General features: G+C 38.8%; 2 protein-coding genes across 3 annotated transcripts in view; both read right to left on the bottom strand.

The window, feature by feature from the left end:
* Asb11 (ankyrin repeat and SOCS box containing 11) overlaps positions 1–3,397 on the bottom strand; it is a 37,084-nt gene extending 33,687 nt beyond the window's left edge. Inside the window, exon 1 of the mRNA XM_004671462.2 lies at positions 3,251–3,397. Coding sequence (XP_004671519.1) covers positions 3,251–3,368 — 118 coding nt within the window. The 5' untranslated portion in view covers positions 3,369–3,397. The remainder of the gene's footprint in view (positions 1–3,250) is intronic.
* Positions 3,398–5,980: 2,583 nt separating this feature from the next.
* On the bottom strand, positions 5,981–24,518 carry Piga (phosphatidylinositol glycan anchor biosynthesis class A). 2 transcript variants are annotated; one of them, XM_045139990.1, is made up of 6 exons: positions 24,415–24,518; positions 19,331–20,107; positions 14,293–14,425; positions 12,345–12,477; positions 11,779–11,985; positions 5,981–8,236 (listed from the first exon to the last, which is right to left on the bottom strand). In XM_045139990.1, the coding sequence occupies exons 2-6, from the start codon at positions 20,046–20,048 to the stop codon at positions 7,970–7,972; spliced, it is 1,458 nt and encodes a 485-aa protein (XP_044995925.1). In that variant the 5' UTR covers positions 20,049–20,107; positions 24,415–24,518; the 3' UTR covers positions 5,981–7,969. The 2 variants fall into 2 exon arrangements, with proteins under 2 accessions (XP_044995925.1, XP_044995924.1); XM_045139989.1 differs by lacking the exon at positions 24,415–24,518 and adding an exon at positions 22,685–22,786.
* Between the last annotated feature and the right edge of the window lie 831 nt (positions 24,519–25,349).

Below are 25,349 nucleotides of genomic sequence, written 5' to 3'. Positions count from 1 at the left end.
AGGCACTGGTTGTCAAAGAACAAGTGACTTTGAATTTAACATTTACAAATGAAATTATTCTTTTAGTCTTACCTTAGAATTGTTTTCCTTCTTTTATTAAAATAGAGGGAATTCCCATCATACGACTTCTCATCTGTAATTACAAAATCTCCCAAATTCTGAAAATGAAGCTTTCCCCTAAATTTGATGTATGCACCTTTAGCCCCCAAACATGATTTTGACTCTGGTTAAGCACTTTCTTTTTGTTTTTATTTGCATTTTCATCTAGTGTGAAAATGCTTACATTCTCTGTAATCTTAGATCCCAAAGTTCTTGAATTCTAAAACATGTTGGAATTAAGGATTGTGGGTAACATATTATATCAGCCCATTTGTACATTTTATTTTTATCAACCTTGATGACCAGGTCACAGAGCTAAATATAAACTAGTATAAATTAGCAGAGCTGAAAAATTATACAGTACTTATTTATGAAGAAATACAATGCCTTCAGAAATATCTGTGGTTTGACATGTGGGATCTGGTGATCCATCCAGTGCCCTACACATAATGCTAAGAGGCAAGAACACTGTGTCAGAATTAGACATGTATTGACAAAATATATGAAGAAGCTTGAAAGATCAATATGATCACCATAGCTTTCTCAACTCTAAGGAGTAACATACAAATGAAATAGTTTAAACTATAAAAACATATTAAATAATCAAGAATAAGAAATTTAAATCCCAGGACCAGAATTGGGTTGCGACCTGCCCCCCGACAGTGAGCTATTGGCCAGGGAGATCAATGAGGTCCCCAAAACAATGTAAGCCATTTGCCATAACACTTGATTACCTGCCAGAGCTAAAAGTCAAGATGCTGTTACTGAAAACACCACAGGCTGTGGTCACAGGACATTGGAACACCATGCTGAAACCAAAAGGGAAATTCGCTCCCTCCTGGCTAGCTCTCATAGTGCTGGAGAGCCCTGTGGGAGCCACTGGACTACAATGGCCACCAACAGTATGAATAAGCAGGGAACCTTACAGACTATTAAATCAATCAGCTGGACAAGAAGTACACACTTGTGCAACAGTTGCAAAAATGCTCTGTAGTAACCAATTGTTCTCTGATTGGACATGAGGCTCATTCAGTGAGAGAAAACTCATATCTGGTACTGGAAACCAAGTCAGATTCCCATGGTCAGAAAACTCAAACTTCAGAAAGAAGCCCCTACTGCTCTCTGGAGGAGAAGATTAGGCTTGCACACACACCAAAAAAAAAAAAAAAAAAATCCTTCTCAAATAAAATAGCATATCCCCTTTAACCCAAGCTGCTCTCACTCTTGGTTGGAGAATCTGCTTTACTTTACAGATGGCAAAGAAAACAGAGAAGAACCAAGATCTAATGATAAGACAAGAAGATTGCTGACTTCCCACCATGAGAACAGCCACCTCTACCACATCTGCCAGGGCCCAGGAGAAATTACAGAGGAAGTGGTGATATGAATCGTGTTCTTACTGTTAGTCTGACAACCAGCTCTAGGGCATTGATGATAGACATGGTAACTAACCAAAACCTATCAAAGCAGAAATCCAGAAGGTACAGAGATCTCAACACTAAATCAGACAGCCAAAAGGTCTACCAAGGCTCAGGGAGCATTCCCGAAGAAGGGATAGAAAATTTTAAGAGTCTCAGAGTGGGTAAGAATAACCCCATCCTACAAGGACTGACTGAAGCCTTCATGACTCCACAGTGGATACCATAACTCCACTGACGATCGTCCCCAGGTAACTGGAGAAGGGACAAGGGGATAAAAATGTATAACCTGTTATTTTCTCTCTCTCTCTCTCTCTGTGTGCATACACATATATGTAAAATAAAGTTAAAATTATTTATTTTAGGCCTGGAGAGATGGCATTAAGGCGATTTCCTGCAAAGCCTAACAATCCAGATTCAATTCTAAGTACCCATATAAAGCCAGATGCACAAAGTTGCACATATATCTGGAGTTCATTGGCAGTGGGTAAAGGCCATTGCTGGCCTGTTCTCTCCCTCTCCTCTTTCTTTCTCTCTGCTTGAAAATAAATAAATAAGCTATTTTTTAAATGAAATTAAAAATACTTTTAAAGAGACCTTGCAGCTCATTCCCTGCAAAAAAAAAAAAAAAAAAAAAGACAGACATTCATTCAGTGAGAGATATGATATCAGGTGCAGCTCCCAAAAGACAGAATGTCAAGGACGTAAGAAACTGAATGTTCTTTTCTGGCTAAGTTATTTGTTTTTGCTGTCCTCCCCTTATTTTTAACATTGTTGACAATAGTTGACAGGAGTGGAACATGCTAGTGAAATCGAGAAATTTAACCTTGAGCTGAAAACTTTGTAAGTAAATTAACTAACTTATTCATTAACCATCATATATTTTTCTAACAAATGTTTGCCTAACCAATCAGCTACAAAAACGATTTCTGGTTTGAATATAATCCTCCCAATTTCTGACTACTGCTTGTGTCAAAAGAAAAAAAAAAAAAAAACACTACTAGAATCATGTAAAAACAACTGTTTCTGGCATGTTATTGCCATGTGGTTATAAAAGACATCTGAAATCTGGATACACAAAGGGTATATAGACATATATACAAATACACATATATGCAGGAAAGAAGTTAAACTACGACATTTACAAGCATTATTCTCACCTCTGCCTCTTGTTAATAATAATGGAAAATGGTTTAAGTTTATAATACAATAACACTTGGAAATTAAATGAATATTTTTAGGAGCTTGAATAAGTAAAGATAGTCTTTACATAAAGGACTCCATTCAAGAAATTTGAGGGGTTTGGGAAGATGGCTCAGCAGTTAAAGGTGGTTGCTTGCAAAGCCTGATGGCTCAGGTTCAATTCCCCAGCACCAACAATAAGAGCAAGAGACCCTGGAATCCACACATGCATGTGCAAATTAATTAGAGATTTAAATCTTGTCTTCAGAGTTAAATACAAAGTGTGCTTACACAGGCTTGAAGTACTATAAAGACAGGAATGATGCACTGGAACAATAAGAGAAAACATTTTAACACATGCTGTCAATACTGTCCAAGACTTTACCTAATTTGAATCCTGAGGATCGCATACTTATCAGGATATAAGAATTATTACTGAAAATTCTAGAAAATCCTTACCCAAATTTAAAAATAGAACATACCTTTCCAGATCATGCTTAGTTTGAAGCTAAAGTAAAGCTTTTTTTTTTTTTTCTACCGAAGTTACATACCTCCCTGAAATGTGTGACAAATATAATCCCCAAAAGAAATCTCTTTCCACGGACCAGTTCTTCTGACACTCTCTGAGACTTTAAAATTCTTCTCATTTCCCCCGGTTAATTGAAGCATTTTGATGCTTTTTTCTTTATGAGTCTTATTTGTGTGAGACCACTGATGTCTAGCGTTTTCCAAATTGTCTAGTGGGTTGGAATCACAAGACTCCTGGATGCAAACTGAAATAGATACTACATAAAAATGGCGTAATGCTGGGATCCCTGTGAACACTAAGCATACACAGGGAAATTCTGGATACTGTTTATGTGTAAATGCTCCTCTGCTGGCAATTTCAGCAGTGACAGAGTTATTTTTGGCAGCAGCCCACTACAATGGAGACTCAATTCTTGAAAGAAATATAGACTAATCTTTACAAAGCATGAGACTTTCAGATGTGTTTCCCAAATCTTCACATTTTGTATTATGGTAGCATGGTGTTAGTGAATACAAGCAGTTCTGTAAAGAAATTTCCCTAACTCTGGTAAGTGTTTTATCAATTCCATTAGCAAAAGGCAGCACAAATATATATATAACAAGCCACACTTACTGCTTTAAATCACATTAGTTACTCATTCTATTTACTGAATAAATTTAGTATTAGAATGCTCTTTAGTTTGACTGAAAATATTATAGAAAATACTACATAAAAGTGAATCTTTGAGCCAAGCAGAAACAAGGCTTCTCAAGGTAATCTTTAAAATCCATTATTCTCTTTTCTTCTTAAATAATATTTTCAAATAGATCCATAGCTTGCAGAAAAGCTTAAATCTTTCACAAATTGGTGCAGCCAACACCATTTACTACTTTAGATAGGTAATTTTTCACACAATACATTCAAAACTAAAGTATAAAGAAAGCCTGCTTACTAGAAAAACTGTTGAATTACTTAGGAGAGTCTTTTTTTAGGTATGGGGAATAAGTTCATGTATTTTTACCTGAAATTCCTCCATAGATCTCTTCTGCTATCCTAGCCGCTTCTTTTCTATTGCCTTTGACGATATAGAAATGGGTTAGGAGAGCCAAAAATACTTTAATTAAAAGCTTGAAGAAAAAAAACGTAGCAAACATTGTAATAAAGATGTTTTTAAAGCCAAAGAAAACAGGACCATCTTCCATTTTGGCTTATACTCTGTATAAGTTCCTAGGACTGCAAATTTTCACCGAGTTATAATTGGTATCATATGACATCTATTTTAAACCTCCTAGCACTCACTGCTCCTGTTACCAAGAACTCAGTTTGTAAGTTCTAATCTCTCTGATTTGGTGACTGCCTGTGCTGACATCTGTGGCAGTGTTAAATAAAATCATTTCCTTCTAACAGAAGCACTCAATAGTTCTAACCTGTATTACTATTATCCAAAAGAATTCATGTCCTAACCTTTTTTATTTGCTTTCTTAGTTCTAAACCTCTATTTTTGGCACACTATGTTGAAAAGATAAAAGAAACTTCTACAACTAAAGGGACAAAACACGTTCTCTGACCTTCATACAAGAAAATGTGAATATGCCATGTGTTCTTAGTGGAAAACATTATTCCTGGGAACATTTCATTTGCTATGACAAGTTCACTCAGCAAGGTTCTTTTCTGCTCATTCATTTCCATTTCAAGCATCAGTGGAAGTGGTACTTTCTGGAAAATGTAGACTATCCTTCATCACACACAAGTGATAATGAGATGAATGAATAATAACCCTTAGTTTCCAGGTAAAGTAATCAGAGATTACATGAATCAATGCATTCCATAGTTAAGCAATGTGTTCTTATCAGCTGCATAATACAAGAGGAAATAATTTACAAACAGAAAAACAACAAAAACAGCAAGACCCTGTTTCAAACAAGGCAAATGAGGACCCACACACATCCTGAGGCTGTCCTCTAAATTGTACACATGTACAGTGGTATGTGCATGGCATACCACACACACACACACACACACACACACACACACACACACACACACACACACACACACACACACTGGGGGGGGGGGAACATTCCAAAGTACTGTAGATACAAATGAAATTCTGTATGGAACTTTAATTTTCATAGTAAAAAACCCAGCCACAAGATGACATAATTTTAAGATCTACCTACTTTCTTTTGGGAATACAGATATAAATAGGCCTTCAAATACACTCTGCAAAAGTAAACACAAACCAAGAATATCCTGGCTGACTTTATCATATTAGTTCTGATGTAAGATAAATCTGAACATGAAAGTAACTGTTTTCCAGTATTTCTAATAAAAAGAGATGGGAAAGCTGAGCCTGTTTTCACTATTTCTAATACAGAATGGGAAAAGCCAGACATCTAGAAAGTCAAAATTCAAATACCCCTTAAAACAGCTGGCAAGATTTAATGTATAATTACGTAGTTCATATACACAATAGTGTGTGGATGGATTCATCTGCCTGATACAAGAACTGGCACACTGAAAAACAAGGACTTATTTGGTTCAGGAAACAAAGTTGCAATTGAACATGCTGCCTCATGAGTACAAAAGAGCATACACTCTAGAAAAAAGAAGATGACAGAGTAACTCATCATTTGAAGGATATTTCCTATTTGACTAACAGACTAAGCAACACATTCAATTCCACTGAGAAAGAAAGTGTGGGGTGGAGGTGAGGAACCTTGTCTCACTAGAAAACAATATTCTGTCTATAAAATAAGGCAAACTCAGAAACTTGTCAAAATGTCATTTTCCTCTTTATTTTTAGATGTGAGCATGTTTTAATAAATCAGTCTTTATGTGTATAACTGTTTGTAACATCAAAAGAAACACAATACATTTTTAATAAATTCCTCATCAAGGTCAATTTTACTTTCAGATAATTCCAAGTAGCAGGGTAGAACAATGTGTTTCCAGACATCAACCAGATGCAACAATGACAGTTAAAATTAATGTGTCCAAAAAGCCTGAAAATCAATTGTGTAAATTAAATTTGTTTCCATTTGTTGAAAAAAGAAAAATAAGTTTAACTAATAAAGTCCAGATTTATAAGCAAAATCAGATAATTTTACATCCTATTGTCATTTTAAAGGGCAATTTAAGAATTAAGCAAAAATTTTGATAATAAATTAAAAATAAGAGAATAATAGAGTACCTTTTAAAAACTGAAAAGGAGAATAAATAAAACTAAATGTTAAATATTTCCCACTTTACCATGGCTATTGGCACTGTTGATTTCATATATGTCAGTCAGTCTCAAAGCCTAAAATCTCTAATAAGACCAACTGTTTTAGAACAGCTCATTTTCTCCAATAAAAGAATCTCTAACTTCTATAGTTTAAAACTTACTCTCTTGTATGTGTTTAAATACAAACAAAACACAAACATATCTCTTTTATATAACAGTGGCAATCAGGTACAAGGCATGTTAAGATACTTTTTGAAAAGCAAGTTGTTTTATAAATCTTATCATTTTAAAAAATCCTGTATAGAATCACAATACTGACAGAATCTAGTGCACCCATTAAGCGACCCACTTTCCAATTTCAGTTCTTTTCTCAAAAACTTCTTGTAAAGACTTCAAAGGGTTAATAATACATATTACATGGATAATGCAACCCCTGGGCGTGGGAGATAATAATTACAATAAACAAAATCCACCCACAGAGACCATGGTCCTAAAATTTTCAGACTTACTTGGTTTGCTGTAAATAAACCCTTCTGGAGTAAAGCCTTTTTGTACACTGACAGTACTTATCAGACATCAGCTAGGCCATAGTGAAGGGTAGTGACATATCAAAAGGACAGGGTAGCAGCTGGTTTGGAGATGGCACACCTCAGACATTCTGCTTAGGGAACACAAAGGCATTCAGAGATGGCTAAAGTATGCACTACAACTGTGGAGGGTTTGTCTGGACTATTATCAACAGTGATCGGTCCCAAGATTGAAAAGCAAATAAACACTCTTCACATACACAACGAAGATGAAGGTCCTACCCAGGAGTACACATACAGCAGGATCTCAGTAACTGGACTATGATGGTGACGTTTTCCCAGCATTAACTAGCTTGAGCATTTTGGGCATGTTGGCTATGTCACCACTTCATGTCAACTGGTTCTCAACGACAAGTAGCATCTGGTTCAAGCTTTCCTACATAGCAGGTGCACTAAACATGCTGACAACCAATGGACCATCTTACTAAGAAAGCTGATGATCAATCACTTATTAACACTTTTTGAGTAGATCCAATAAGTGTTTCAGAGCGTGACTTCAATGCCCAGTTAGAGACATGAACATAATTAAAATCATCTACATGACTGCTCTACCTCCCTAAAGAAAACCTATAAACATCTAGTAAATGTCTAACTAATGGTGTAACATTAAAAACTGGCCAAAAAATACCGAGACATTTGGCCCTTCAGCACCCAAAGCTCCCAAAATATGTTAAAACATCTCTGCTAGAGGGATTTCAGTAATCTGAAAGTCATACCTGAGTGGCTTAACTGTTCTCACCTAATTTTTAAAAGAAGTGCAAGGAGTTTCTACACTCAGGAATTGCATAAGTTTTTGTTTAGTCTTTCTTCAAAATAAAACTGAATGACATAGAGGTAGCATAATTTACTAAATTAACGTTCAAAGCCCAAAACAAAAAAGCAAGGTTATTTCCAACCATGTTACTAGAACTATTACAAGTGTTTAAAACTTTACGACACAGGCTTTCTTCTAACTGTTTTTTGATATGTTATCATTCTCACACTCCTTTTTATTGTGAGGATGTTTATGAGTCCAGGCCCCCCTTGGTCCAGAAGCATCTACTGCAACATCAATGACAGAATCTGGAGTCATCCATCTCAGAAAAGTGAGGAAGAGATAGCTGAACACCGCCAACAAGGCAAAAATATAGCCCGTAACTGGGCCGCAATGAGAGATCAGCTTGTTCAGTCTCTTGTGAATTGGTAACACAGTTTCCTTTGCGACCCGCTCATACACCTGGGGGAGAAAAGGCAAACAATGAAAGCTCTAGGTACCACATGCCTGTGACCCACTCTGACCAGGAACATCTGATAAACATGCAGAGAGAAGTCACTCATTTGTTATTCAATAATGATTGCCATCATTGAACTTAATCACAATAATTATTACTATTTAGCTTAAAGCTTATCAGGCACTTAATTCTGGGCTAGTCATTGTGTCATACAGTTCTCTTCTAGAAGTTCCCCAGTGATTTCAACTGAATACTAAATATCAAAGTCCTGAACGGCTCATCTGTCCACCACCATTAATTCAGCAGATGCCTTGACTGGGTGGAAAAAGCTCTCCCCAACACCCAGCAGACATCACACAGAAGCAGAGTGCTTCAGTAGAATGGGCTTCTGGAAACATAGAGGCTCTGATTCCAACAGCTGCACAAGGCCGTCTGGGTTACTGAGCATGGATGGTGACATGGTAGACAGACATCTCAAAGATTACAAGTAAAAAGTGAAAGAAGGTGAGGTTAATTCTAGCAGGCTGTAAAACATGGGCGGATAAAACAAAGATTACTGCTGTGTACTGATAGCGGGTGACTCACTTTAAGATACTGTTGTTGGGCATGGTGGCACAGGCCTTTAGTCCCAGCACTCAGGAGGCAGATATAGGGGAATCACTGTGAGTTCAAGGCCACCCTGAGACTACTTAGTGAATTCCAGGTCAGCCAAAGCTAGAGAGAGACCCTACCTCAGAAAACCAAAAAAAAAAAAAAAAAAAAAAAAAAAAAGATACTGTTGATCAAGCAAGTCTAAAATATTAGACCTGTAAACATCTCTTTACAAATTTAAGAAAGTTACAGCATACAGGGCAAGTTCATCTTTACACCAAAGGCCTTTGAAAAATTGAAAAGTAAGGGATGTTTTCATGTGGCTTCTACTCTGAGAACATTTTAAATATACTTTCATCATAATGATGGTGAGAATTATGTGGCAGTTGATAAGATTATAACTGAAACAAAGTATGCTTACAGCAGGAACTCCAATTTTTTTTTTTTTTTGAGACAGGCTCTCATATAGCTCCAGATGGTCTTGAACTTACTCTAATACCCGAGGATGATGTTGAACTCCTCATCCTCCTTCCCAAGTGCGAGGATTGCCAAGTGTGTGATACCACACTGAATGCTCCAATTTAAGTTTGTGATAATTGTTTTAAATAACACAGTCAAACTAAAAGAAGTTGAAAAGGACCAAAATACCCTAGAGTTAAAAGGCCAACTATAAAATGACCAGCTTGTCCACTTTTATTTCAAGTCAAATAATTTATTACCTTAAATAACAAACTAATTTACTACTGTGAGACCATGACAATGTTTTAGATGAGGATTTACTTCTTGCTTTGTGTTCCTGCATGACAGGCTCTCACAATGTAGCAGTGACTGGAATAGAACTTATTGTTACCCTTCTGCCTCCGTCTCTCATGTGCTGGAGTTCTGGGTGTGAACCACCATGCCTGGCTAGATTTATTTTTTCTAAATGAACACTATAAATTTCCAGGAAATATAAGGCAGAAAACATTTACAGAGGCTTTACTATTATTTTAAAGGAAAACCAAAAGAAAATGTAAGGTTACTCTCCCCTGCCCACTGCCAAAAAAATAAAACAAAACCAAAACCTAACTCCTTCAACATAAGCTGGTAAACTGTCATCATAGTTCTTCCCCCGATTTTCTTATCTGCAATACCTAAGACTTTTGAGGCTTATATGATGTCAATCAAAGTCAAATCACAATTTACAGGACTGTGTTTCTCAATCAGGGTGGAGTATAGACACACACACAAAATAAAACCTGTTTAGCCAAGTATCACTGCCAACTGTACACGAAAGTATATCTCAGCTTCCCAAGGGACACATCAGAATGTAGGGAGTGGTTGAGTAGGCAAAAGAACAGGAAGAAGGAGTACAAAGACTCTGAAGAGGTTACCCAGGTGACTCTGGCATGTACCATATATGCAGTCAGTGTTTGACTCCAACATCCAAAGGAAAAGTTAGCTATTTTACATGGCTAGATATATCAGAAGACTTCTAGAAGGTTTGTGTCTCAGCCAGTTCAATCACAAGCATTTGTCTGTTTCTAAGATCTCTTCAGTGGAAAATGTACTATGTCACCACTTTTTAGAGATAAGGGGCTTTTGAACTTATATTCGAACATGAGTTCTTATGCATCAGAATTTATAATTCAAATCAAGTAAAAGATTCCTATCTTAGGCTAAAAACTTACTGCTCAATGAATACACTGATCGTATAAAGCACCAGTCTAAGCTATGACTCTCTCGGTACTACCCCCAGCTTTCTTTCTACTTCAGTGTTTCTATATAGGAAGAAATGACCTAAAGAATATGACATAGTCCCTTAATTAAAATTAGGCAACAGTTCTCTTCTAGGAAACATTTCCCACAACCTTACTCTCTTGCCTAAGGGTGTCAGTCTACATTCTATAGCTGTCCTTCTGAAAATTCTATTGCTGCTTTTTGTTTGTGATCACTTTCCCTACTTCTTAAATTCTTTTTGTTTGTTTTTAATTTATTTGAGAGCAACAGACAGAGAGAAATAGGCAGATAGAGAGAGAATGGGCGCACCAGGACTTCCAGCCCTGCAAAGCTTAAGAACTCATGGGCTGGAGAGATGGCTTAGCAGTTAAGCGCTTGCCTGTGAAGCCTAAGGACCCCGGTTCGAGGCTCGGTTCCCCAGGTCCCATGTTAGCCAGATGCACAAGGGGGAGCACGCGTCTGGAGTTCGTTTGCAGTGGCTGGAAGTCCTGGCACGCCCATTCTCTCTCTCTCCCTCTATCTGTCTTTCTCTCTGTGTCTGTCACTCTCTAATAAATAAATAAAAATTAAAAAAATTTATGCTTATGTATTAATGAGAGAAAGAGAGAGAGAATGGGTGCACCAAGGCTTCTAGCCACTGCAAATAACTCCATACGCATGCACCAACATGTGAATCTGGCTTATGTGGGACCTGGAGAAGCGAACCTGGGTCTTTAGGCTTTGCAGGCAAGTGTCTTAACTGCTAAGCCATCTCCCTAGCCCACTTATCCTACTTTTTGTTGACACATTAAATTCATTTGTGTTTTCAATGGGCCTAAAGATGTGAAAATACTTTTCTTTCAGAATATCACAAAAACACAAGAATTACAGCAAGCATTATTAATTAAATATGCACAAGCTACAAAACTATAACCTAAACTAGTAGTTCGCTAAAGGCTCTTCACGTTTTACAACTAGAGAGCACCTGAAATCTATGACCTCAACACGGGCTTGGCCCCTACTTGCTATGGATTCTGGGAGGGGGCTAGGCTGCATTACTATCATTCTCAGATGCCAGGGGCAATGAATGATGGAGAAACTTAGCTCAGCATGTAAACCAGAAGTAATGTAGAATTCATGTCTTTTCATTTGAAAGAGTTCAGAAACCTAACCCAAAACAGAAGCAGCAGAAAGCAAATGTATAAGCGAAACATCATGCAGGCATTCAGACAGAATCTTTTCTCAGCATATAACATACTTTTTCAGTTCTCTCTGCCACATTCCTCCAGGTGTAGAAAGTCTTTACTATATTATGGATCTTTTCTGGAGCTGGCAATGTCCCCGACTTCACTTGGGAAATAGCTTTCTCCAACCCTTCACACAAAGATTTTACTGAAGGCTCACATAAAATAATAAGGCTTTCTGGAAGTACTTCAGGAATTCCTCCAACCTTGGTACTTACAACCTTAAAAAGACCAAAAACAGCACATAATCCACAATCATTCCTCAGAAAAATTTAAGAAAACAAGTTAAAAAACTGCTTTGGGGGCTCAAGAGATGGCTTAGCGGTTAAGCACTTGCCTGTGAACCCTAAGGACCCCAGTTCAAGGCTCGATTCCCCAGGTCCCATGTAAGCCAGATGCACAAGGGGGCACATGCATCTGGAGTTTGTTTGCAGTGGCTGGAGGCCCTAGCATGCCCATTCTCTCTCTCTCTATCTGCCTCTTTCTCTCTCTCTGTCTGTCACTCTCACAAAAAAAAAAAAAAAACACCTGCTTTGGCATATAACACGAAGACACAATACAAGGTTTTTTTATTTGTTACCTGTAAACCACAACTGGCAGCTTCCACAATCGCCATGCAGAATGCTTCAGTAAGGGAGGTATTAAGAAAAATATGTCCTTGAACTAAGACATTTCTAACATCCTTGTGTTCTAAAGGTCCCAAAAGATGCACCCTGATTTTTCAAATGAGAGGAAAAGAAATAGTTACAAAATCATGACATAAAATAAGTTGAATTCTTAAAAGCCAACTCTGTTGTTTATTCTATTTTTACTGGTGCTAATATTCCATCTCAAAAGATCAGTATTAGAATTTTAAAAACTTCAAAAGAAAAAATCAGTATCACAAACACCCATATAAAACAAACACCTTGTATAGAATTCCATTGTGTAGGCTAATTCCACAATGCACGACCCATATACCTCAACAAGGAGGGGCCAATGGGGAGGGGGTAGGTCATGGATGAGCCTAATAATGGTACCAAACTGCCTGTATTTGCTGAATAGAAAACTAGTAAAAAAAAAAAAATTGAGATTAGGGCAAACCCCCAAAATATGGAAAATAAAAAATACCAATCATTGTTAAAAAAAATTTAAAAAATAGTGCATCACCACACCCAGCCCAAATTATATCCTTTTAACTCTATTTATTAATTTACTTATTTGCATTGTGTGTATGGGTGTTCTAGGGCCGTTCGTGGGCTAAAAATGAACACTCGAAGCTTTTTGTATCTGGCTTATGTAGGTGGCTTGGGGAGTGAACTCAGGCCAGCAGACTTAGCAAGCAAGTGCTTTTAATGACCGAGCCATGTCCTAAGCCCCAGAAAATTGTATTTTGGCTATGAATGCCATAGCTTCCTCCATGATCTCCATTTTTCTTTCTATGGTCCAAGTTACAACAAGTAAATATTAATGGAAAATATGAAATGGAAAGAATCTAGACATAAACAATTCCCATATTTTAAGTAAAAAAACAACTTCATACTGTTAAGTTACTACTCATACAACATATTTTTAAGTTTTGTTGCATATGTCAAATTTCACTATCTCCAAAACTAATTTGTGTTTCATAAGAATATCAATAATTTGGGCTTGCCGGGCGTGGTGGCGCACGCCTTTAATCCCAGCACTCAGGAAGCAGAGGTAGGAGGATCGCCATGAGTTCGAGGCCACCCTGAGACTACAGAGTTAATTCCAGGTCAGCCTGGACCAGAGTGAGACCCTACCTCAAAAAACCAAAATAATAATAATAATAATAATAATAATAATAATAATAATAATAATTTGGGCTGGAGAGATGGTTTAGCGGTTAAGCGCTTGCCTGTGAAGCCTAACGACCCCAGTTCGAGGCTCGGTTCCCCAGGTCCCATGTTAGCCAGATGCACAAGGGGGCGCACGCATCTGGAGTTCGTTTGCAGAGGCTGGAAGCCCTGGCGTGCCCATTCTCTCTCTCCCTCTATCTGTCTTTCTCTCTGTGTCTGTCGCTCTCAAATAAATAAATAAATAAAATTTTTTTTAAAAAAGAATATCAATAACTTTCACAATAAAATGTTAAAAGTGTCATTTCTAAACAGAAAAATAGCTCTTACAAAATGCACTTTGCACATACATACCTTAAGTATTCCAAAAATTATTGAGGAAAAGTTCTGTCTGAATATATACGTGTATAACAATTTACATGACTGAGACATGATACTTAAGTCAAAACATAGTATAGCTTGGGAATCTTCAAATATTTCAATTGGGCTTTTATTAGTACCTTCCATGAGTTCTGCAACAACTGCCCAAAATAAAATATTATTGAACAAATTGAACAAAATAAAATAAGGTACTCTGCAAGCTTTCTCATTGGACATACATTTGAAAATTCATGCCTTAGATGTTTAAGTCTCAGGTATGTAGAAACAGCATACCAAGGCAGGTATGTGGTCAAAGCAAAATGTGGTCAATTTATATTTTATCACCAACAATAATATGGAAGGCGTTAATACCTGTCATGTAGTTGGTATCTTTCCCGTACTTCTTCCAAAACAATTCTCTTTGGTCCCTCTCCTCCAATTAGGAACTTTAAATCTAGATGTTTCTGACAGAGTTCAGGTATTATACCACTAAGCAAATCAGTCCCTGAAATTATAAAGTGAATATTGAAGGTTAACATTTAACCTTTTAAAAAAAAATCAGCAGTTACTGAGAACCCACTCATTAAATCATCAGCTTTTGCCTCTTTGAAGTACACTACACAAATCTCTCTCTTTTTTTTTTTTTTTCCTGGGAGGGTTGAATCATTCACAAACTGCCATCAGTCTCCAAGGATTACAATGCTTGAAGATACAGACTCACATGCATTGTTACTGCATCACCCAATTCAACATACAATTCTTTAAGTTTTAACTTCATACAATACTTACTTCTAAGAGTGGTGTTTAAGGTGGCTCAGGTCTCAGTTAGCAATCAAACCAGTATGCCCTTTCATAATCTTCTTTTAAATGCAGAGACATATGTACCTAATGTCCAAGGTCTCCTACATCTATAAAACTCAACCGGTCTGATTCCACTTTCTACCACAGGAAAGGGCTAAGCAGCGAAGTTTAGCTACTGCTTCCACTTTGTTCAAAAGGAAGTCTGTATAGAAAATGTCACACTACTAACAATATTATCACAGTTTAAAAGAACAGTTCATCTAAACTAGCTATAGCCCACTTCCCCAGAATGGGAGCAAATGAGAGTAGCAGGAACTCAAGTTTCAGATCACTACAGCCCCAAAGACCTAAGGAGGTATCTTGGTTCCTTTATTGAAAATAAAACAATTTCCTTATAATACATAAACATAACTTCAGGAAATATAAAATAATAAAATAGGATTACATGACCTCTACTCTAAAAAGTGACTCTCAAGCCACAGCAATGCTGACACTATTTTGGGAGTGTAATTAATTCATCAGTGGTTACAACCATATACATTCAAAGGTAAACATAACAGACCATTTAGAATTAATTTTATTATATTAAAAATACAGGGCTGGAGAGATGGCTTAGAGGTTAAAGCATTTGCCTGCAAAGCTAAAGGACCTTGGTTCGATTCCCCAGGACCCACATAAGCTAGATGCACAAGGGGCACAAGCATCTGGAGTTTGTTTGCAGTGGCTACAGGCCCTAGCACACCTATTCTCTCTCTTTGTCTCTTCACTGTCTCTCCTCTATTTCTGCTTACAAACAAATAACCAATTTTTTTTAAAAATGAGTACACATAACACACACAAACTACATTACTTATAATCTTCCTTGAAATAGGCATACCAATTGTAAAATACATGATGGGAGAAATTATATATTTACATATATATGATCATTCTTATTAAATAATTCAAAGAAGGATTCATTATGTAAACTTTACTGGTATTTTCAAAATGAGTGCATATATTAAAAATAAATTCATTTGTAAATTTTCTGAATTATGAAGGCTTCTCATTAGCTATCTTTCTTTCAAATGCATAGGAATCAACGGGATTTCTAAATAAACCAGAAGTAGCTAAATGTCTTTTAACACTGAGTTGCCTAAACTTCCTCCTTTTCCTTTTCTATTCCCCTTCTCTCTTTCCCTCCTTTCTAATATAGAATCCATCCTTCAAACTACAAAAAAGGAGCAATAAGGGAACTGTTAATAGTTAACATTTACTGAGAACTATGTTCACAATGTACTTGAAATATATTTGTCATTTAATAATCCGGACAATCACTTATAAAACATGAAACTTGTTAGAACTATCAGTGCTTTACAGTAGTATTCTAGAAATAAAGGCCCTCCTCATACACTATAAAACTCTGGTGCTTCCAAGAGCATTTACCATAAAACAATATTCACACAAAATTTCCTGAATCAAATTGATTTTAATGTTCAGCCCAACTACTTTAAAGAAACGTCTGGTATATTCTAGAATACTGGCCAGACTGAGGGTAGGGACATGGGCAACCTTAACTAAGGAAGACCTAGACTCATGTTTGTGATCTCTATTACTTACTGTGTAACCTGGGCGAGTTACTTACCCTCTCTGTAACTGTCTGTTACATGCAGAAAACATCTACCCTATAGTTGTTGGGTCAAGTGAGGTGCTGTACCATGCCCAGGCTTTATCAACTGCAGAATACAAATGTTAAGTTGTCATTACCACTAGAGAAAGAAGTGGGGCATGCCTGCACACACACAGAACACTGGAAAACCTGGACAGAGAAGAAAACAGATGGGAGGGAAGAGAGCTCAGAAAGTACTCCTTCCCCAAGAAAGCTGAGCAATGAGAACATGGGTTTATCCTCTTAATCTACTTCAATGGGTCTTTGATGTCTGGCCCATTGAACATCTCCTGAGGGATTTACTTTATTAATAAGAAATGGAGCATTGGGCTGGAGAGATAGCTTAGCAGTTAAGAGCTTGCCTGTGAAGCCTAAGGGCCCCAGTTCGAGGCTCGATTCTCCAGGACCCACTTTAGCCAGATGCACAAGGGGGCGCACGCATCTGGAGTTCGTTTTCAGTGGCTGGAGGCCCTGGTGCGCCCATTCTCTATCTGCCTCTTTCTCTCTCTGTGTCTGTCACTCTCAAATAAATAAATAAATAAAAATAAACAAAAAATTATTTAAAAAAAGAAATGGAGCATTCATATTACTAGTCACATTGGGACCTTTCTTTCTCAGAATATTACTTTTTGCAGGGTACTTAGCCTATGGAGAAGGTTCACAAGATATCCACTTAGTTACTGAACTGAAAGCAAGAAAGATCATCCTTTAACTCTACTGGGTAGCTAAGACAGTTAAAATATCCCATTAGTGAAGTAGAGTTAACAGGTTTAATCCTTGTATAAGAAGTTTGTCAATCCTTCATCACACATGCATCACACTGTCTCATGTGTCTCACAGAAGTATGCTATTTGATTAGAAAATACATTAGGTGAATGGTCTATGTTCCAGCAAACATATCACTGTACTTCAAGAGATAGTCCTTTTTTTTTTTTTTTTTTTTTTGGTTTTTTGAGGTAGGGTCTCACTCTAGCCCAGGCTAACCTGGAATTCACTATGTAGTTTCAGGGTGGCCTCGAACTCACAGTGATCCTCCTACCTCTGCCTCTCGAGCACTGGGATTAAAGGTGTGCGCCACCATGCCCGGCCCAATTTTTTTTTTTAAAAAGCCACTCACATCCTTATTAAAGAACAGAAACAAGTAATTTCCTACCCCTCAGAAAATGTGCCACAGTCCAATTTTTTCACCAACCTCCACTTAAGTAAGTAGCTGGGCCAACCAAGGATTTCCATTGCAAACTTGAACCCTACTAACCATGGCCTGCTCCCCAGTATATTGGTGACATGGCTGAGTCTTGTGCTTATCTAGAATTTGTTGGCACTTCTTCACATATCCATCTGATACTAGTTTCCTCTGACACTGGATCGAGTAGTTTGACTGAATATTTCATAAGCCTACAAGTTTCTTCCAAAGCTAAATGGTTTATAACTACCAATAGAAAAAGCCGGGGGCAGGGGAAGAGCCCTTGTCAGATGAAAGGTAACCTAAACTGGTAAGTAAAACTGAAAGTAAATGAAAATCCCAGCACATGCTTTCGTGTACTTTTAGGTTTCCAGCTATTTAAAGGAAACCCAAAGTAGCAACGTTACATGCTGATTTGTGAACGTGACTTCACAAGATGATGCAGCCAGAATCAGTGTGCCAGAACTCAAAGCCTGTATCTCTAAACCAAACTACCTACAGTTTGATGTGTGTTAATAACACTTTAAGAGTGTATTAGGGAGGGTAGGAAGTGGTTGAGTAGGCCCCTCAACTTTAAATTGCTTTTACTTATTTTAATTTGCACATGGGTTCATAGATGGGTGTGCCAAGAACCCTTGCCACTACAAACAATACCAGATGCTTGCACCACCAGTTTACATGGGTGGCTGGGGAATTAAACCCAAGCCATTAGGTTTGCAAGCAAGTGCCCTTAACTGCTGTGCCATCACCCCAGCCCCAGGCTCAACTTTAAATATCTTTGATGATCAGTTTTTGAATTGCACCCAAAAGGATAGTTTAATGTTTTTTTAACGAGTAGTTTGTTTCAGACTTTATAGTAAACAACATAAATCCTAAGGCGGTACCCACTAACATTGGGGAAGTTCTAAAAACATTACCCTCTGAGACAACAGTGGACAAGTGCAGAGTGTAATATAGGCCAAGTACTTTTTAAGAACTACCACAGAACTTGTGCAAATCCCTGATGTTATCTAAATCAAAAGCTGAAATACTTGTGGGTGCATTAGTGTCTCTTGAAACTGTGAATAAATTCCATACACATGTGTCAAAAAACAAATAAATAAATAAATAAATTAATTAATTAATTAATTAAAAAAACTGAAATACAAAGTAACCTGTCCATGATCAGGGTTAACCCAGATTCTGACGCTGGGCCCTCTAATTTTCTTTCTTCACCACTCACCTGCCATTATCAATGTCTTAGATATGATTAAATTAAACAAGATACAAGATAGTAGGGTGCCGGAAAAGCCTAATGATTTTGAACACCATGTGTACAAAAGACACAAGGTTATAAACCAAAATACTCATTCAGGTCATCTCTGAATACAGTTATAACTGGTTTTAATTTTTATCATTATGCTTTTCTTAGCTTTTAAAACATCTGTAGTGAAAAAAAATTATGTTTGCAATCAGAAAGAAAAGGTCATGTGGTACACTCTATTCTTAATATATGTGCTGGGCTATTTTAGTTTTTTTAAAGGTTCTTACCGATTAAAGAGCATCAGGTTATTTTTTTTTTTAATTTTCTCAGTAACCAGTAAAGCATCCAAGGTTGAGGGTTGTACTCATCACCATTCTAAAAATGTTATCTTCTTGGATGTATAAAGCAATTAGACCTTTCTTTACAATAGTTGATGTGGAAGTAGTTTTTTTATAAAACCACAAAATGAAAACATACTGAACTGTTTCCTACAAGAAAAAAGTCTTCAATGCAAAGATAGCCATTGTTTCATTACCTTTTCTGTATACAAGTCTGCTGACAACAACAACAGTTATTATACTATCATGCCTCCTAAATGGCTCTGGAGTGAAGTCAGTAGGATCTACAGCATTGGGAATGACGGACACTATTTCAGGATTCAGTGCTGCTCTTAGTACCGTATTTTCCTTACTAGTATAAGAGACACAAATGATGTGGTTTGTGTCACAAAGAGACACAGTTAAAAGTTTGTTTGTAAGCACCGAGCTGACATCAGCAAATCCAAAAAGGGAATGGTCCGTGAAGACGGTCTGGAGCCCCATTGTCTTGGCGTGGAAGAGAGCATCATGGGCCATGGCAGAGAAAGAACTGTGAGAATGGATTATTGTAACTCTCTCCCGAACAAATATGTACCTGAGCAATGGCAGACTGTGAAAGAGAGTTGTAGCTGTAGACTGGTTGTACATGACTTTCAGAGGCAAGTAATAAACTTTGAGACCATTAGTGAGGTAACGGATTCCTTTTCGATTTCCATAAGCATGGGTGACGACTATGACCTTGTGCCCTCTTTCAATCAGGCACTGAGAAAGCTGATAAATGTGGCTTTCCACGCCTCCCATATTTGGGTAGAAAAAGTCAGACACCATGCATATATTATGGGTACGAGTCCTGCAGGTGGAATGGCTTCCAGAACTAAACTGAGAATGTGTCACTGAGGTGGGCTGGCTATGCCCACCTCCTCCTCTACTGGTCATGCTGAGATGGTTTTAGTCATCAGTTCTCAGAACAAGCAGGTTAAGAAATCCTCTGTGACCTGAAAGAGAAAAACAGTATCTCAGCTCAAAGCCATATGCCTTCCATATTCCAAATTAGAAACAGTTTCAGTGGTAGTATCATTTCTTAGCTCTTCCCCTACGAATAAAAACAAAGCATATAATGAATTTACTCACTTGATATTTAATTGCTTAATATTTACCATGTGCCAACCACAAAACTAGGTACTTCGTGATCTTACTTTAGCTCTAAAAAGACCGCTATGGCAAAACTTTAATAAGCTTGGTACACCACAATATATAATGAATAAAGAAGGGTGGGGGAAGGGCCAATGAAAATTCAAGATATTCTGAATAAGACATATGAAAGCCTACTTCTTTGGACAGCAGCACATCCAGAAGCCATTGATTACTATTAGAAAAATTTCAGTGCCAGGGATGGGATATGTACCAATGAGTTGTTGGCCAGGGAGGTCCCTATTGCCTCCAAAACACTACAGACTATTGCCAAGGCCCTTGGTTTCCCATGAGTAACAGATGGTGAGACCCTATTGCTGAAGACTTCACATGCATGGGCAGCAAGGTCACTGAAAAATCAAGCTGGTGCTAAGCTGAAAACCTTCTCCCTGAAGACCAGCCAACTGAATGCTGGAAAAAGCTACACTGCATGCAGCCCTATAAGAGACATAAGTCATCAGCAGTGAAAACAATGGACACTGGAAGCCTCAAGTTTGGCCAGACAGGCCAAATGACTGAATGGGTGAAATAGTGGCATGTCTGCTCTGGGGGAAACCAACTGCTCTCTAATTGGACTGGAGGCCTGCTCTATGGGAAGGAATACATGCCTGCTACTGAAAACCTAATCAAAAGCCTATGGCAGGGGAGGTCATGTGCCTTAGGGTTATAAAGCCTGCTCTTGTCTGGCTAAATGTATTTATTATTCTCACCAATCTACCCTGAAAGCACTACACTTAATGTTAATACTCATATATTGATGCTACTCTCACTTTTGATTAGAGAAGCTTCTCCTTTCAGATAGCAGTAACCATTGGGATGACCCCATAGGCAACATAGTGCTGAGAAGTAGTGACCGAGGAATGACCATCACTGAAACATCTCACAACCTCCAAGGCTCGGGGCCCATTGCAGAGGAAGTGGCAGAAAGAATGCAAAAGCCAAAGGAAGAGTACCACTCCTTACATACAACTGTCCAGACAGAACTTGGCCTTGATATCCATGACCTCACAGTGCCTAACAATACTTTCTCAAGACTCTCATAATAAGCGAAAGAGATGATGAAATCAAAATAAAAGAGACTAATGGAGAGTGGGAGAAGATATGATGGAGAGATCAGTTGTGAAGGGAAAAATGGGGGAGGGAAGGGGAATATCATGGTTTATTGTCTGTAATTACCTACCGAAGTTGTCAATAAAAAATTAAATTAGCTGGGCGCGGTGGCACACACCTTTAATCCCAGCACTTGGGAGGCAGAGGTAGGAGAATCACTGTGAGTTTGAGGCCACCCTGAGGCTCCACAGTGAATTCCAGGTCAGCCTGAGCTAGAGTGAGACCCTACCTCAGGAAAAAAAAATATTAAATTAAAGCGCCAACATATACCCAACATGGCACACTAACAGTTTTCTGATCTTACCATAGTTTAGTTGACATCTAAATAAGGTAGCATTCTAGCAGATAAATGCAAAGTGTGTCAACCCTGTCATATAAATAGAAAGTCAAAAATGTAGAGTTTGAGGTGAGACAATGTAGTCATCTATTTCATTGATGATCACATCTCCCCCTTTTCTGGGAAACATTCTGGCTGTGTAGTCCATGCTAGCCTTGAACTCATAATCCTCCCAGAATCTGCTTCCTGAATGCTGGGATTACAGATGTGTACCACCAAGCCCAGGACTCCCACTTGCATTTGAATCTGGTTTAATCTATAGGACCTGGAAGAATGATATGTATGTCTTTGACCTCAGCCTAAGCTGATTACCCTAAACTATCATCACATGTCATCCAGCTGCTGGGTTTGAAAGACATGGGGAAGACAATGAAGAGTTCTCAAAGTACATTGAAGCCAGGACCCCAGCCATCTCGATATTCTTACCTGGGCCCAGTCTCTAATCAAACTGCTAGCTAAATGTAGCTTTCCTGGTGATTACTGAAAAGGCGAGCAAAAGAATCATGAGCTAAAATTCTAGCAGATTCCAGAATCATAAAAAACAGCAAAATGGCTGTTGTTTCACACTACTTTTTAGTCAGTTTTGTTATACAGAAAAGGATACTAAAACTGTCTGGGATTTTAATCTAGTTATGCTGGTCCATTGGCTGCTTTTGTAAACAAAGTATGACAGGAACACAAGCTTGCCCATTCATTCATGTGGATGGCTTCTTTTCTAGTACACTAGCAGAACAGCTTTGAAAGAGACCATATGACGCAACATGCCTAAAATATTTATCATCTGGGCTCTGCACAGAAAGCTACTGATTACTGCTGTAGAGCTTAACTCCAGATTTTGCAAACATTGAGTTCTGCCATTATTAGCGTTGCAGGTTTTTACCTGGGGTTAGAACTTTTTTTTTTCTTTTCTGAGAGTACATTTTTCAAGTGTTACCTGGAGCTCATGCTGTAGACAATCCACATTTTCTCCTCCCTTATTCAAGAATGTTGATACTCAATCCGCTCCCTCAACTTTTTTTCATAACCTTTCCTTTTGTTATGTAGGCCCTTCCTCCATGAGTGCCCATTCTTTCAGCAGAGTCTGGAAATAAAGACAAAACTAGATATGGGCCACATGTGAAACTGTTTCCTACATCCAAAGTAGGAAATGTTTATCTCAGGAGTCCCCCAAAGTTATATCAATATGAAATGCTCACTCAGTATTCACTTTTCCTATAAAGTGTTGGACTTTCAAAATCTGGTGAAAATCTTCCTTACGTTTACAAATGAGATCTACAAGGCTGTAAAAATTCCACTACACAGTGAAAAACCACTCTAAAGTTCTTAGTTTTTATGTTGTACTGCAAACTCAGGAATACAAGTTAAAAGTATTCACAGTATTAGCTGTCAGTTCTCTTCAACACATTAACTACATTTTAAATATATCAGACATACATCAGAGGGGGTGTGGTGGTACAGGCACTTGAAGGTGAGGCAGGGAGGCTAGACTGGGCTACATAGGGAGGTCCTGTCTTGAACCAAAGAGAAGCAAAGGAAAGGAAAAAAGAAATATAAAGAAGGAAAGAATTCAAGATTGGGCTGGATAAATAGCTCAGCAGTTATCAAGTTGCTTGCAAACCCTACCAGCCTGCGTTGGCCACAGTTCAATTCCCTAGTCCCCACATAAAGCCAGATGCACAAAGTGGCTCATGCTGGAGTTCCTTTGTCATGGCAGGAAGGCCCTGGAGTGACCGACCATTCATACTCATTCACACTCTCTTTCCTTGCGAATAAGTAAATAAATATTTTTTTAAATATTAAATATTACCAAAACTGAGAATCCTCAAGTTTGCATGCACTTTTAAGTGATGAACACTTATCTACTGAGGTTTGCAGTCTCAACCAGACCTTGTACTCCTACTGGGTTTCCCAAACGAATGATAAAATAGAGAACGATGAACCCAATGCAATTATGTAAGTTTGCCATTAACCTCCGACTTCTTAGATGAGTCTGATGGTAGCATCAAGCTATCACTCCTAATATCTTTCTTGCGTAAAGGCTTGCACAATCACAGAATCTCCGATTTTTCTAGTTGAAGACAGGCTTAACGATGTGGTGAGTTCTCCCTCTCGGTTGACAAGTGGAGGGCTATGTCCAATGACCCCACCCAACTCACTAAAATGACAAATTTGAAGAAAGCTTCAAAATTCTAGCTTGTGCCCAAAGAGCTCCCAACTATCGTTATGAATAGGGGCTCCAAAGGAGCTTTAGGGACAACCAGTGAGGGTTCAGGGATCAGGAGGACGGTACTTGTACCGAATCCCTGGGCAGTGCACGGAAATCACAGCCAGAGAGGAAACGAGTGATTATGGACAAGGAGAGGGCAATCTGGGTCAATCAGCCAGCCCGCAGGGGTCAGGCAAGATCTGACCAAGCCCCAAAGGAGGACGACAAGAGTCCCGGAGGTTCCCGCTCCAGCCACACTAACCTCAGCTAAAGAACTACCTCTCTCCCGCCCTCAAGGCGCCCTCAGTCCCATTCAACTCCGGAGACCATCCGACCCGACTTCCGGGTCTCAAGCGGGCTGCCTTCATATCCGCCACAGCCGGGCTCCGGCCGAATAACTCAACCCGGTCGGGAGGAGGACAAGCGTGCAGGGAAGTACAGGCCAGGGGTACACTTACCGGCGAGTCCCATGGCCGCCCGTGTCCGGACCTCCCGCGGCTGTGGCCGGAGGTCCTCCCAGCTGCTCCGTAACACCAATGCGAGGCGTCCGCGCCTTAACGCCGCACCCCCGAAGCAGCCAATCATAGAGCGGCGCCGAGGTCACGTGAAAGGGCAACAGTCCCTCCCCTCTCTTCAGCGCGGAATTGTAACGTCAGCGAGCTGCTGCGCATGCTCCCTGAATGCTGCCTGACGTTCTGGAATTGCACTTTGGTTGCCTAGTTACCGCGTCTCTTTCTAGCAAGCCTACTTGCTTCGGATGGGAGAGACTTGGGGGAAAAGGGTACGGAAGCCAGGATCACCATGGCTTTTTGGTTTTGATCTGTGCCACGGCAGAACGAACCGCTCTGGTTCTCAGCACTCTGATAGGGCTGCCGGACACAGCAAATAAGAGTGCACGACTCAAAGGGACTGGAGAAATGGTTCAGGGATAAAGGCTGGGTTCATGGGCTGGAGAGATGGCTTAGCGGTTAAGCGCTGGCCTGTGAAGCCTAAGGACCCCAGTTCGAGGCTCGGTTCCCCAGGTCCCACGTTAGCCAGATGCACAAGGGGGTGCACGCGTCTGGAGTTCGTTTGCAGTGGCTGGAAGCCCTGGCACGCCCATTCTCTCTCTCTCTCCCTCTATCTGTCTTTCTCTCTATGTCTGTCGCTCTCAAATAAATAAATAAAAAATGAACAAAAAAAATTTAAAAAACGGCTGGGTTCAGTTCCCCAGTACCCGGATGCACAAAGGGACGTATGGACTGGAGTTCATTTGCAGTAGCAAGAGGCAAGCTCTCTTTATCTCTCTTTACAAATAAATAAATAATATTTTAAAGAGTAAAAACATCAAATATATAAACTTCAAATTTCAGAGAGCTATTACATATTAGTATGTCCCAAATACTGAGGACTT

Source organism: Jaculus jaculus, chromosome X (genome assembly GCF_020740685.1).
Source record: "Jaculus jaculus isolate mJacJac1 chromosome X, mJacJac1.mat.Y.cur, whole genome shotgun sequence".
NCBI lineage: Eukaryota > Metazoa > Chordata > Mammalia > Rodentia > Dipodidae > Jaculus > Jaculus jaculus.
Note: the sequence above shows the minus strand (reverse complement) of the source record. Positions and strands in the feature narration are given on the sequence as shown.

What these genes read in the sequence shown, in the direction of transcription:
- Piga (XM_045139990.1), bottom strand. Translation starts at nt 20,048, where the DNA reads ATGACCAGTAGAGGAGGAGGTGGGCATAGCCAGCCCACCTCAGTGACA. An exon ending in CAGACTTGTATACAGAAAAG is followed by an intron (nt 14,426 to 19,330) that starts GTAATGAAACAA and finishes TTATAATTTCAG; the next exon opens with GGACTGATTTGCTTAGTGGT. An exon ending in CTGCCAGTTGTGGTTTACAG is followed by an intron (nt 11,986 to 12,344) that starts GTAACAAATAAA and finishes GGTCTTTTTAAG; the next exon opens with GTTGTAAGTACCAAGGTTGG.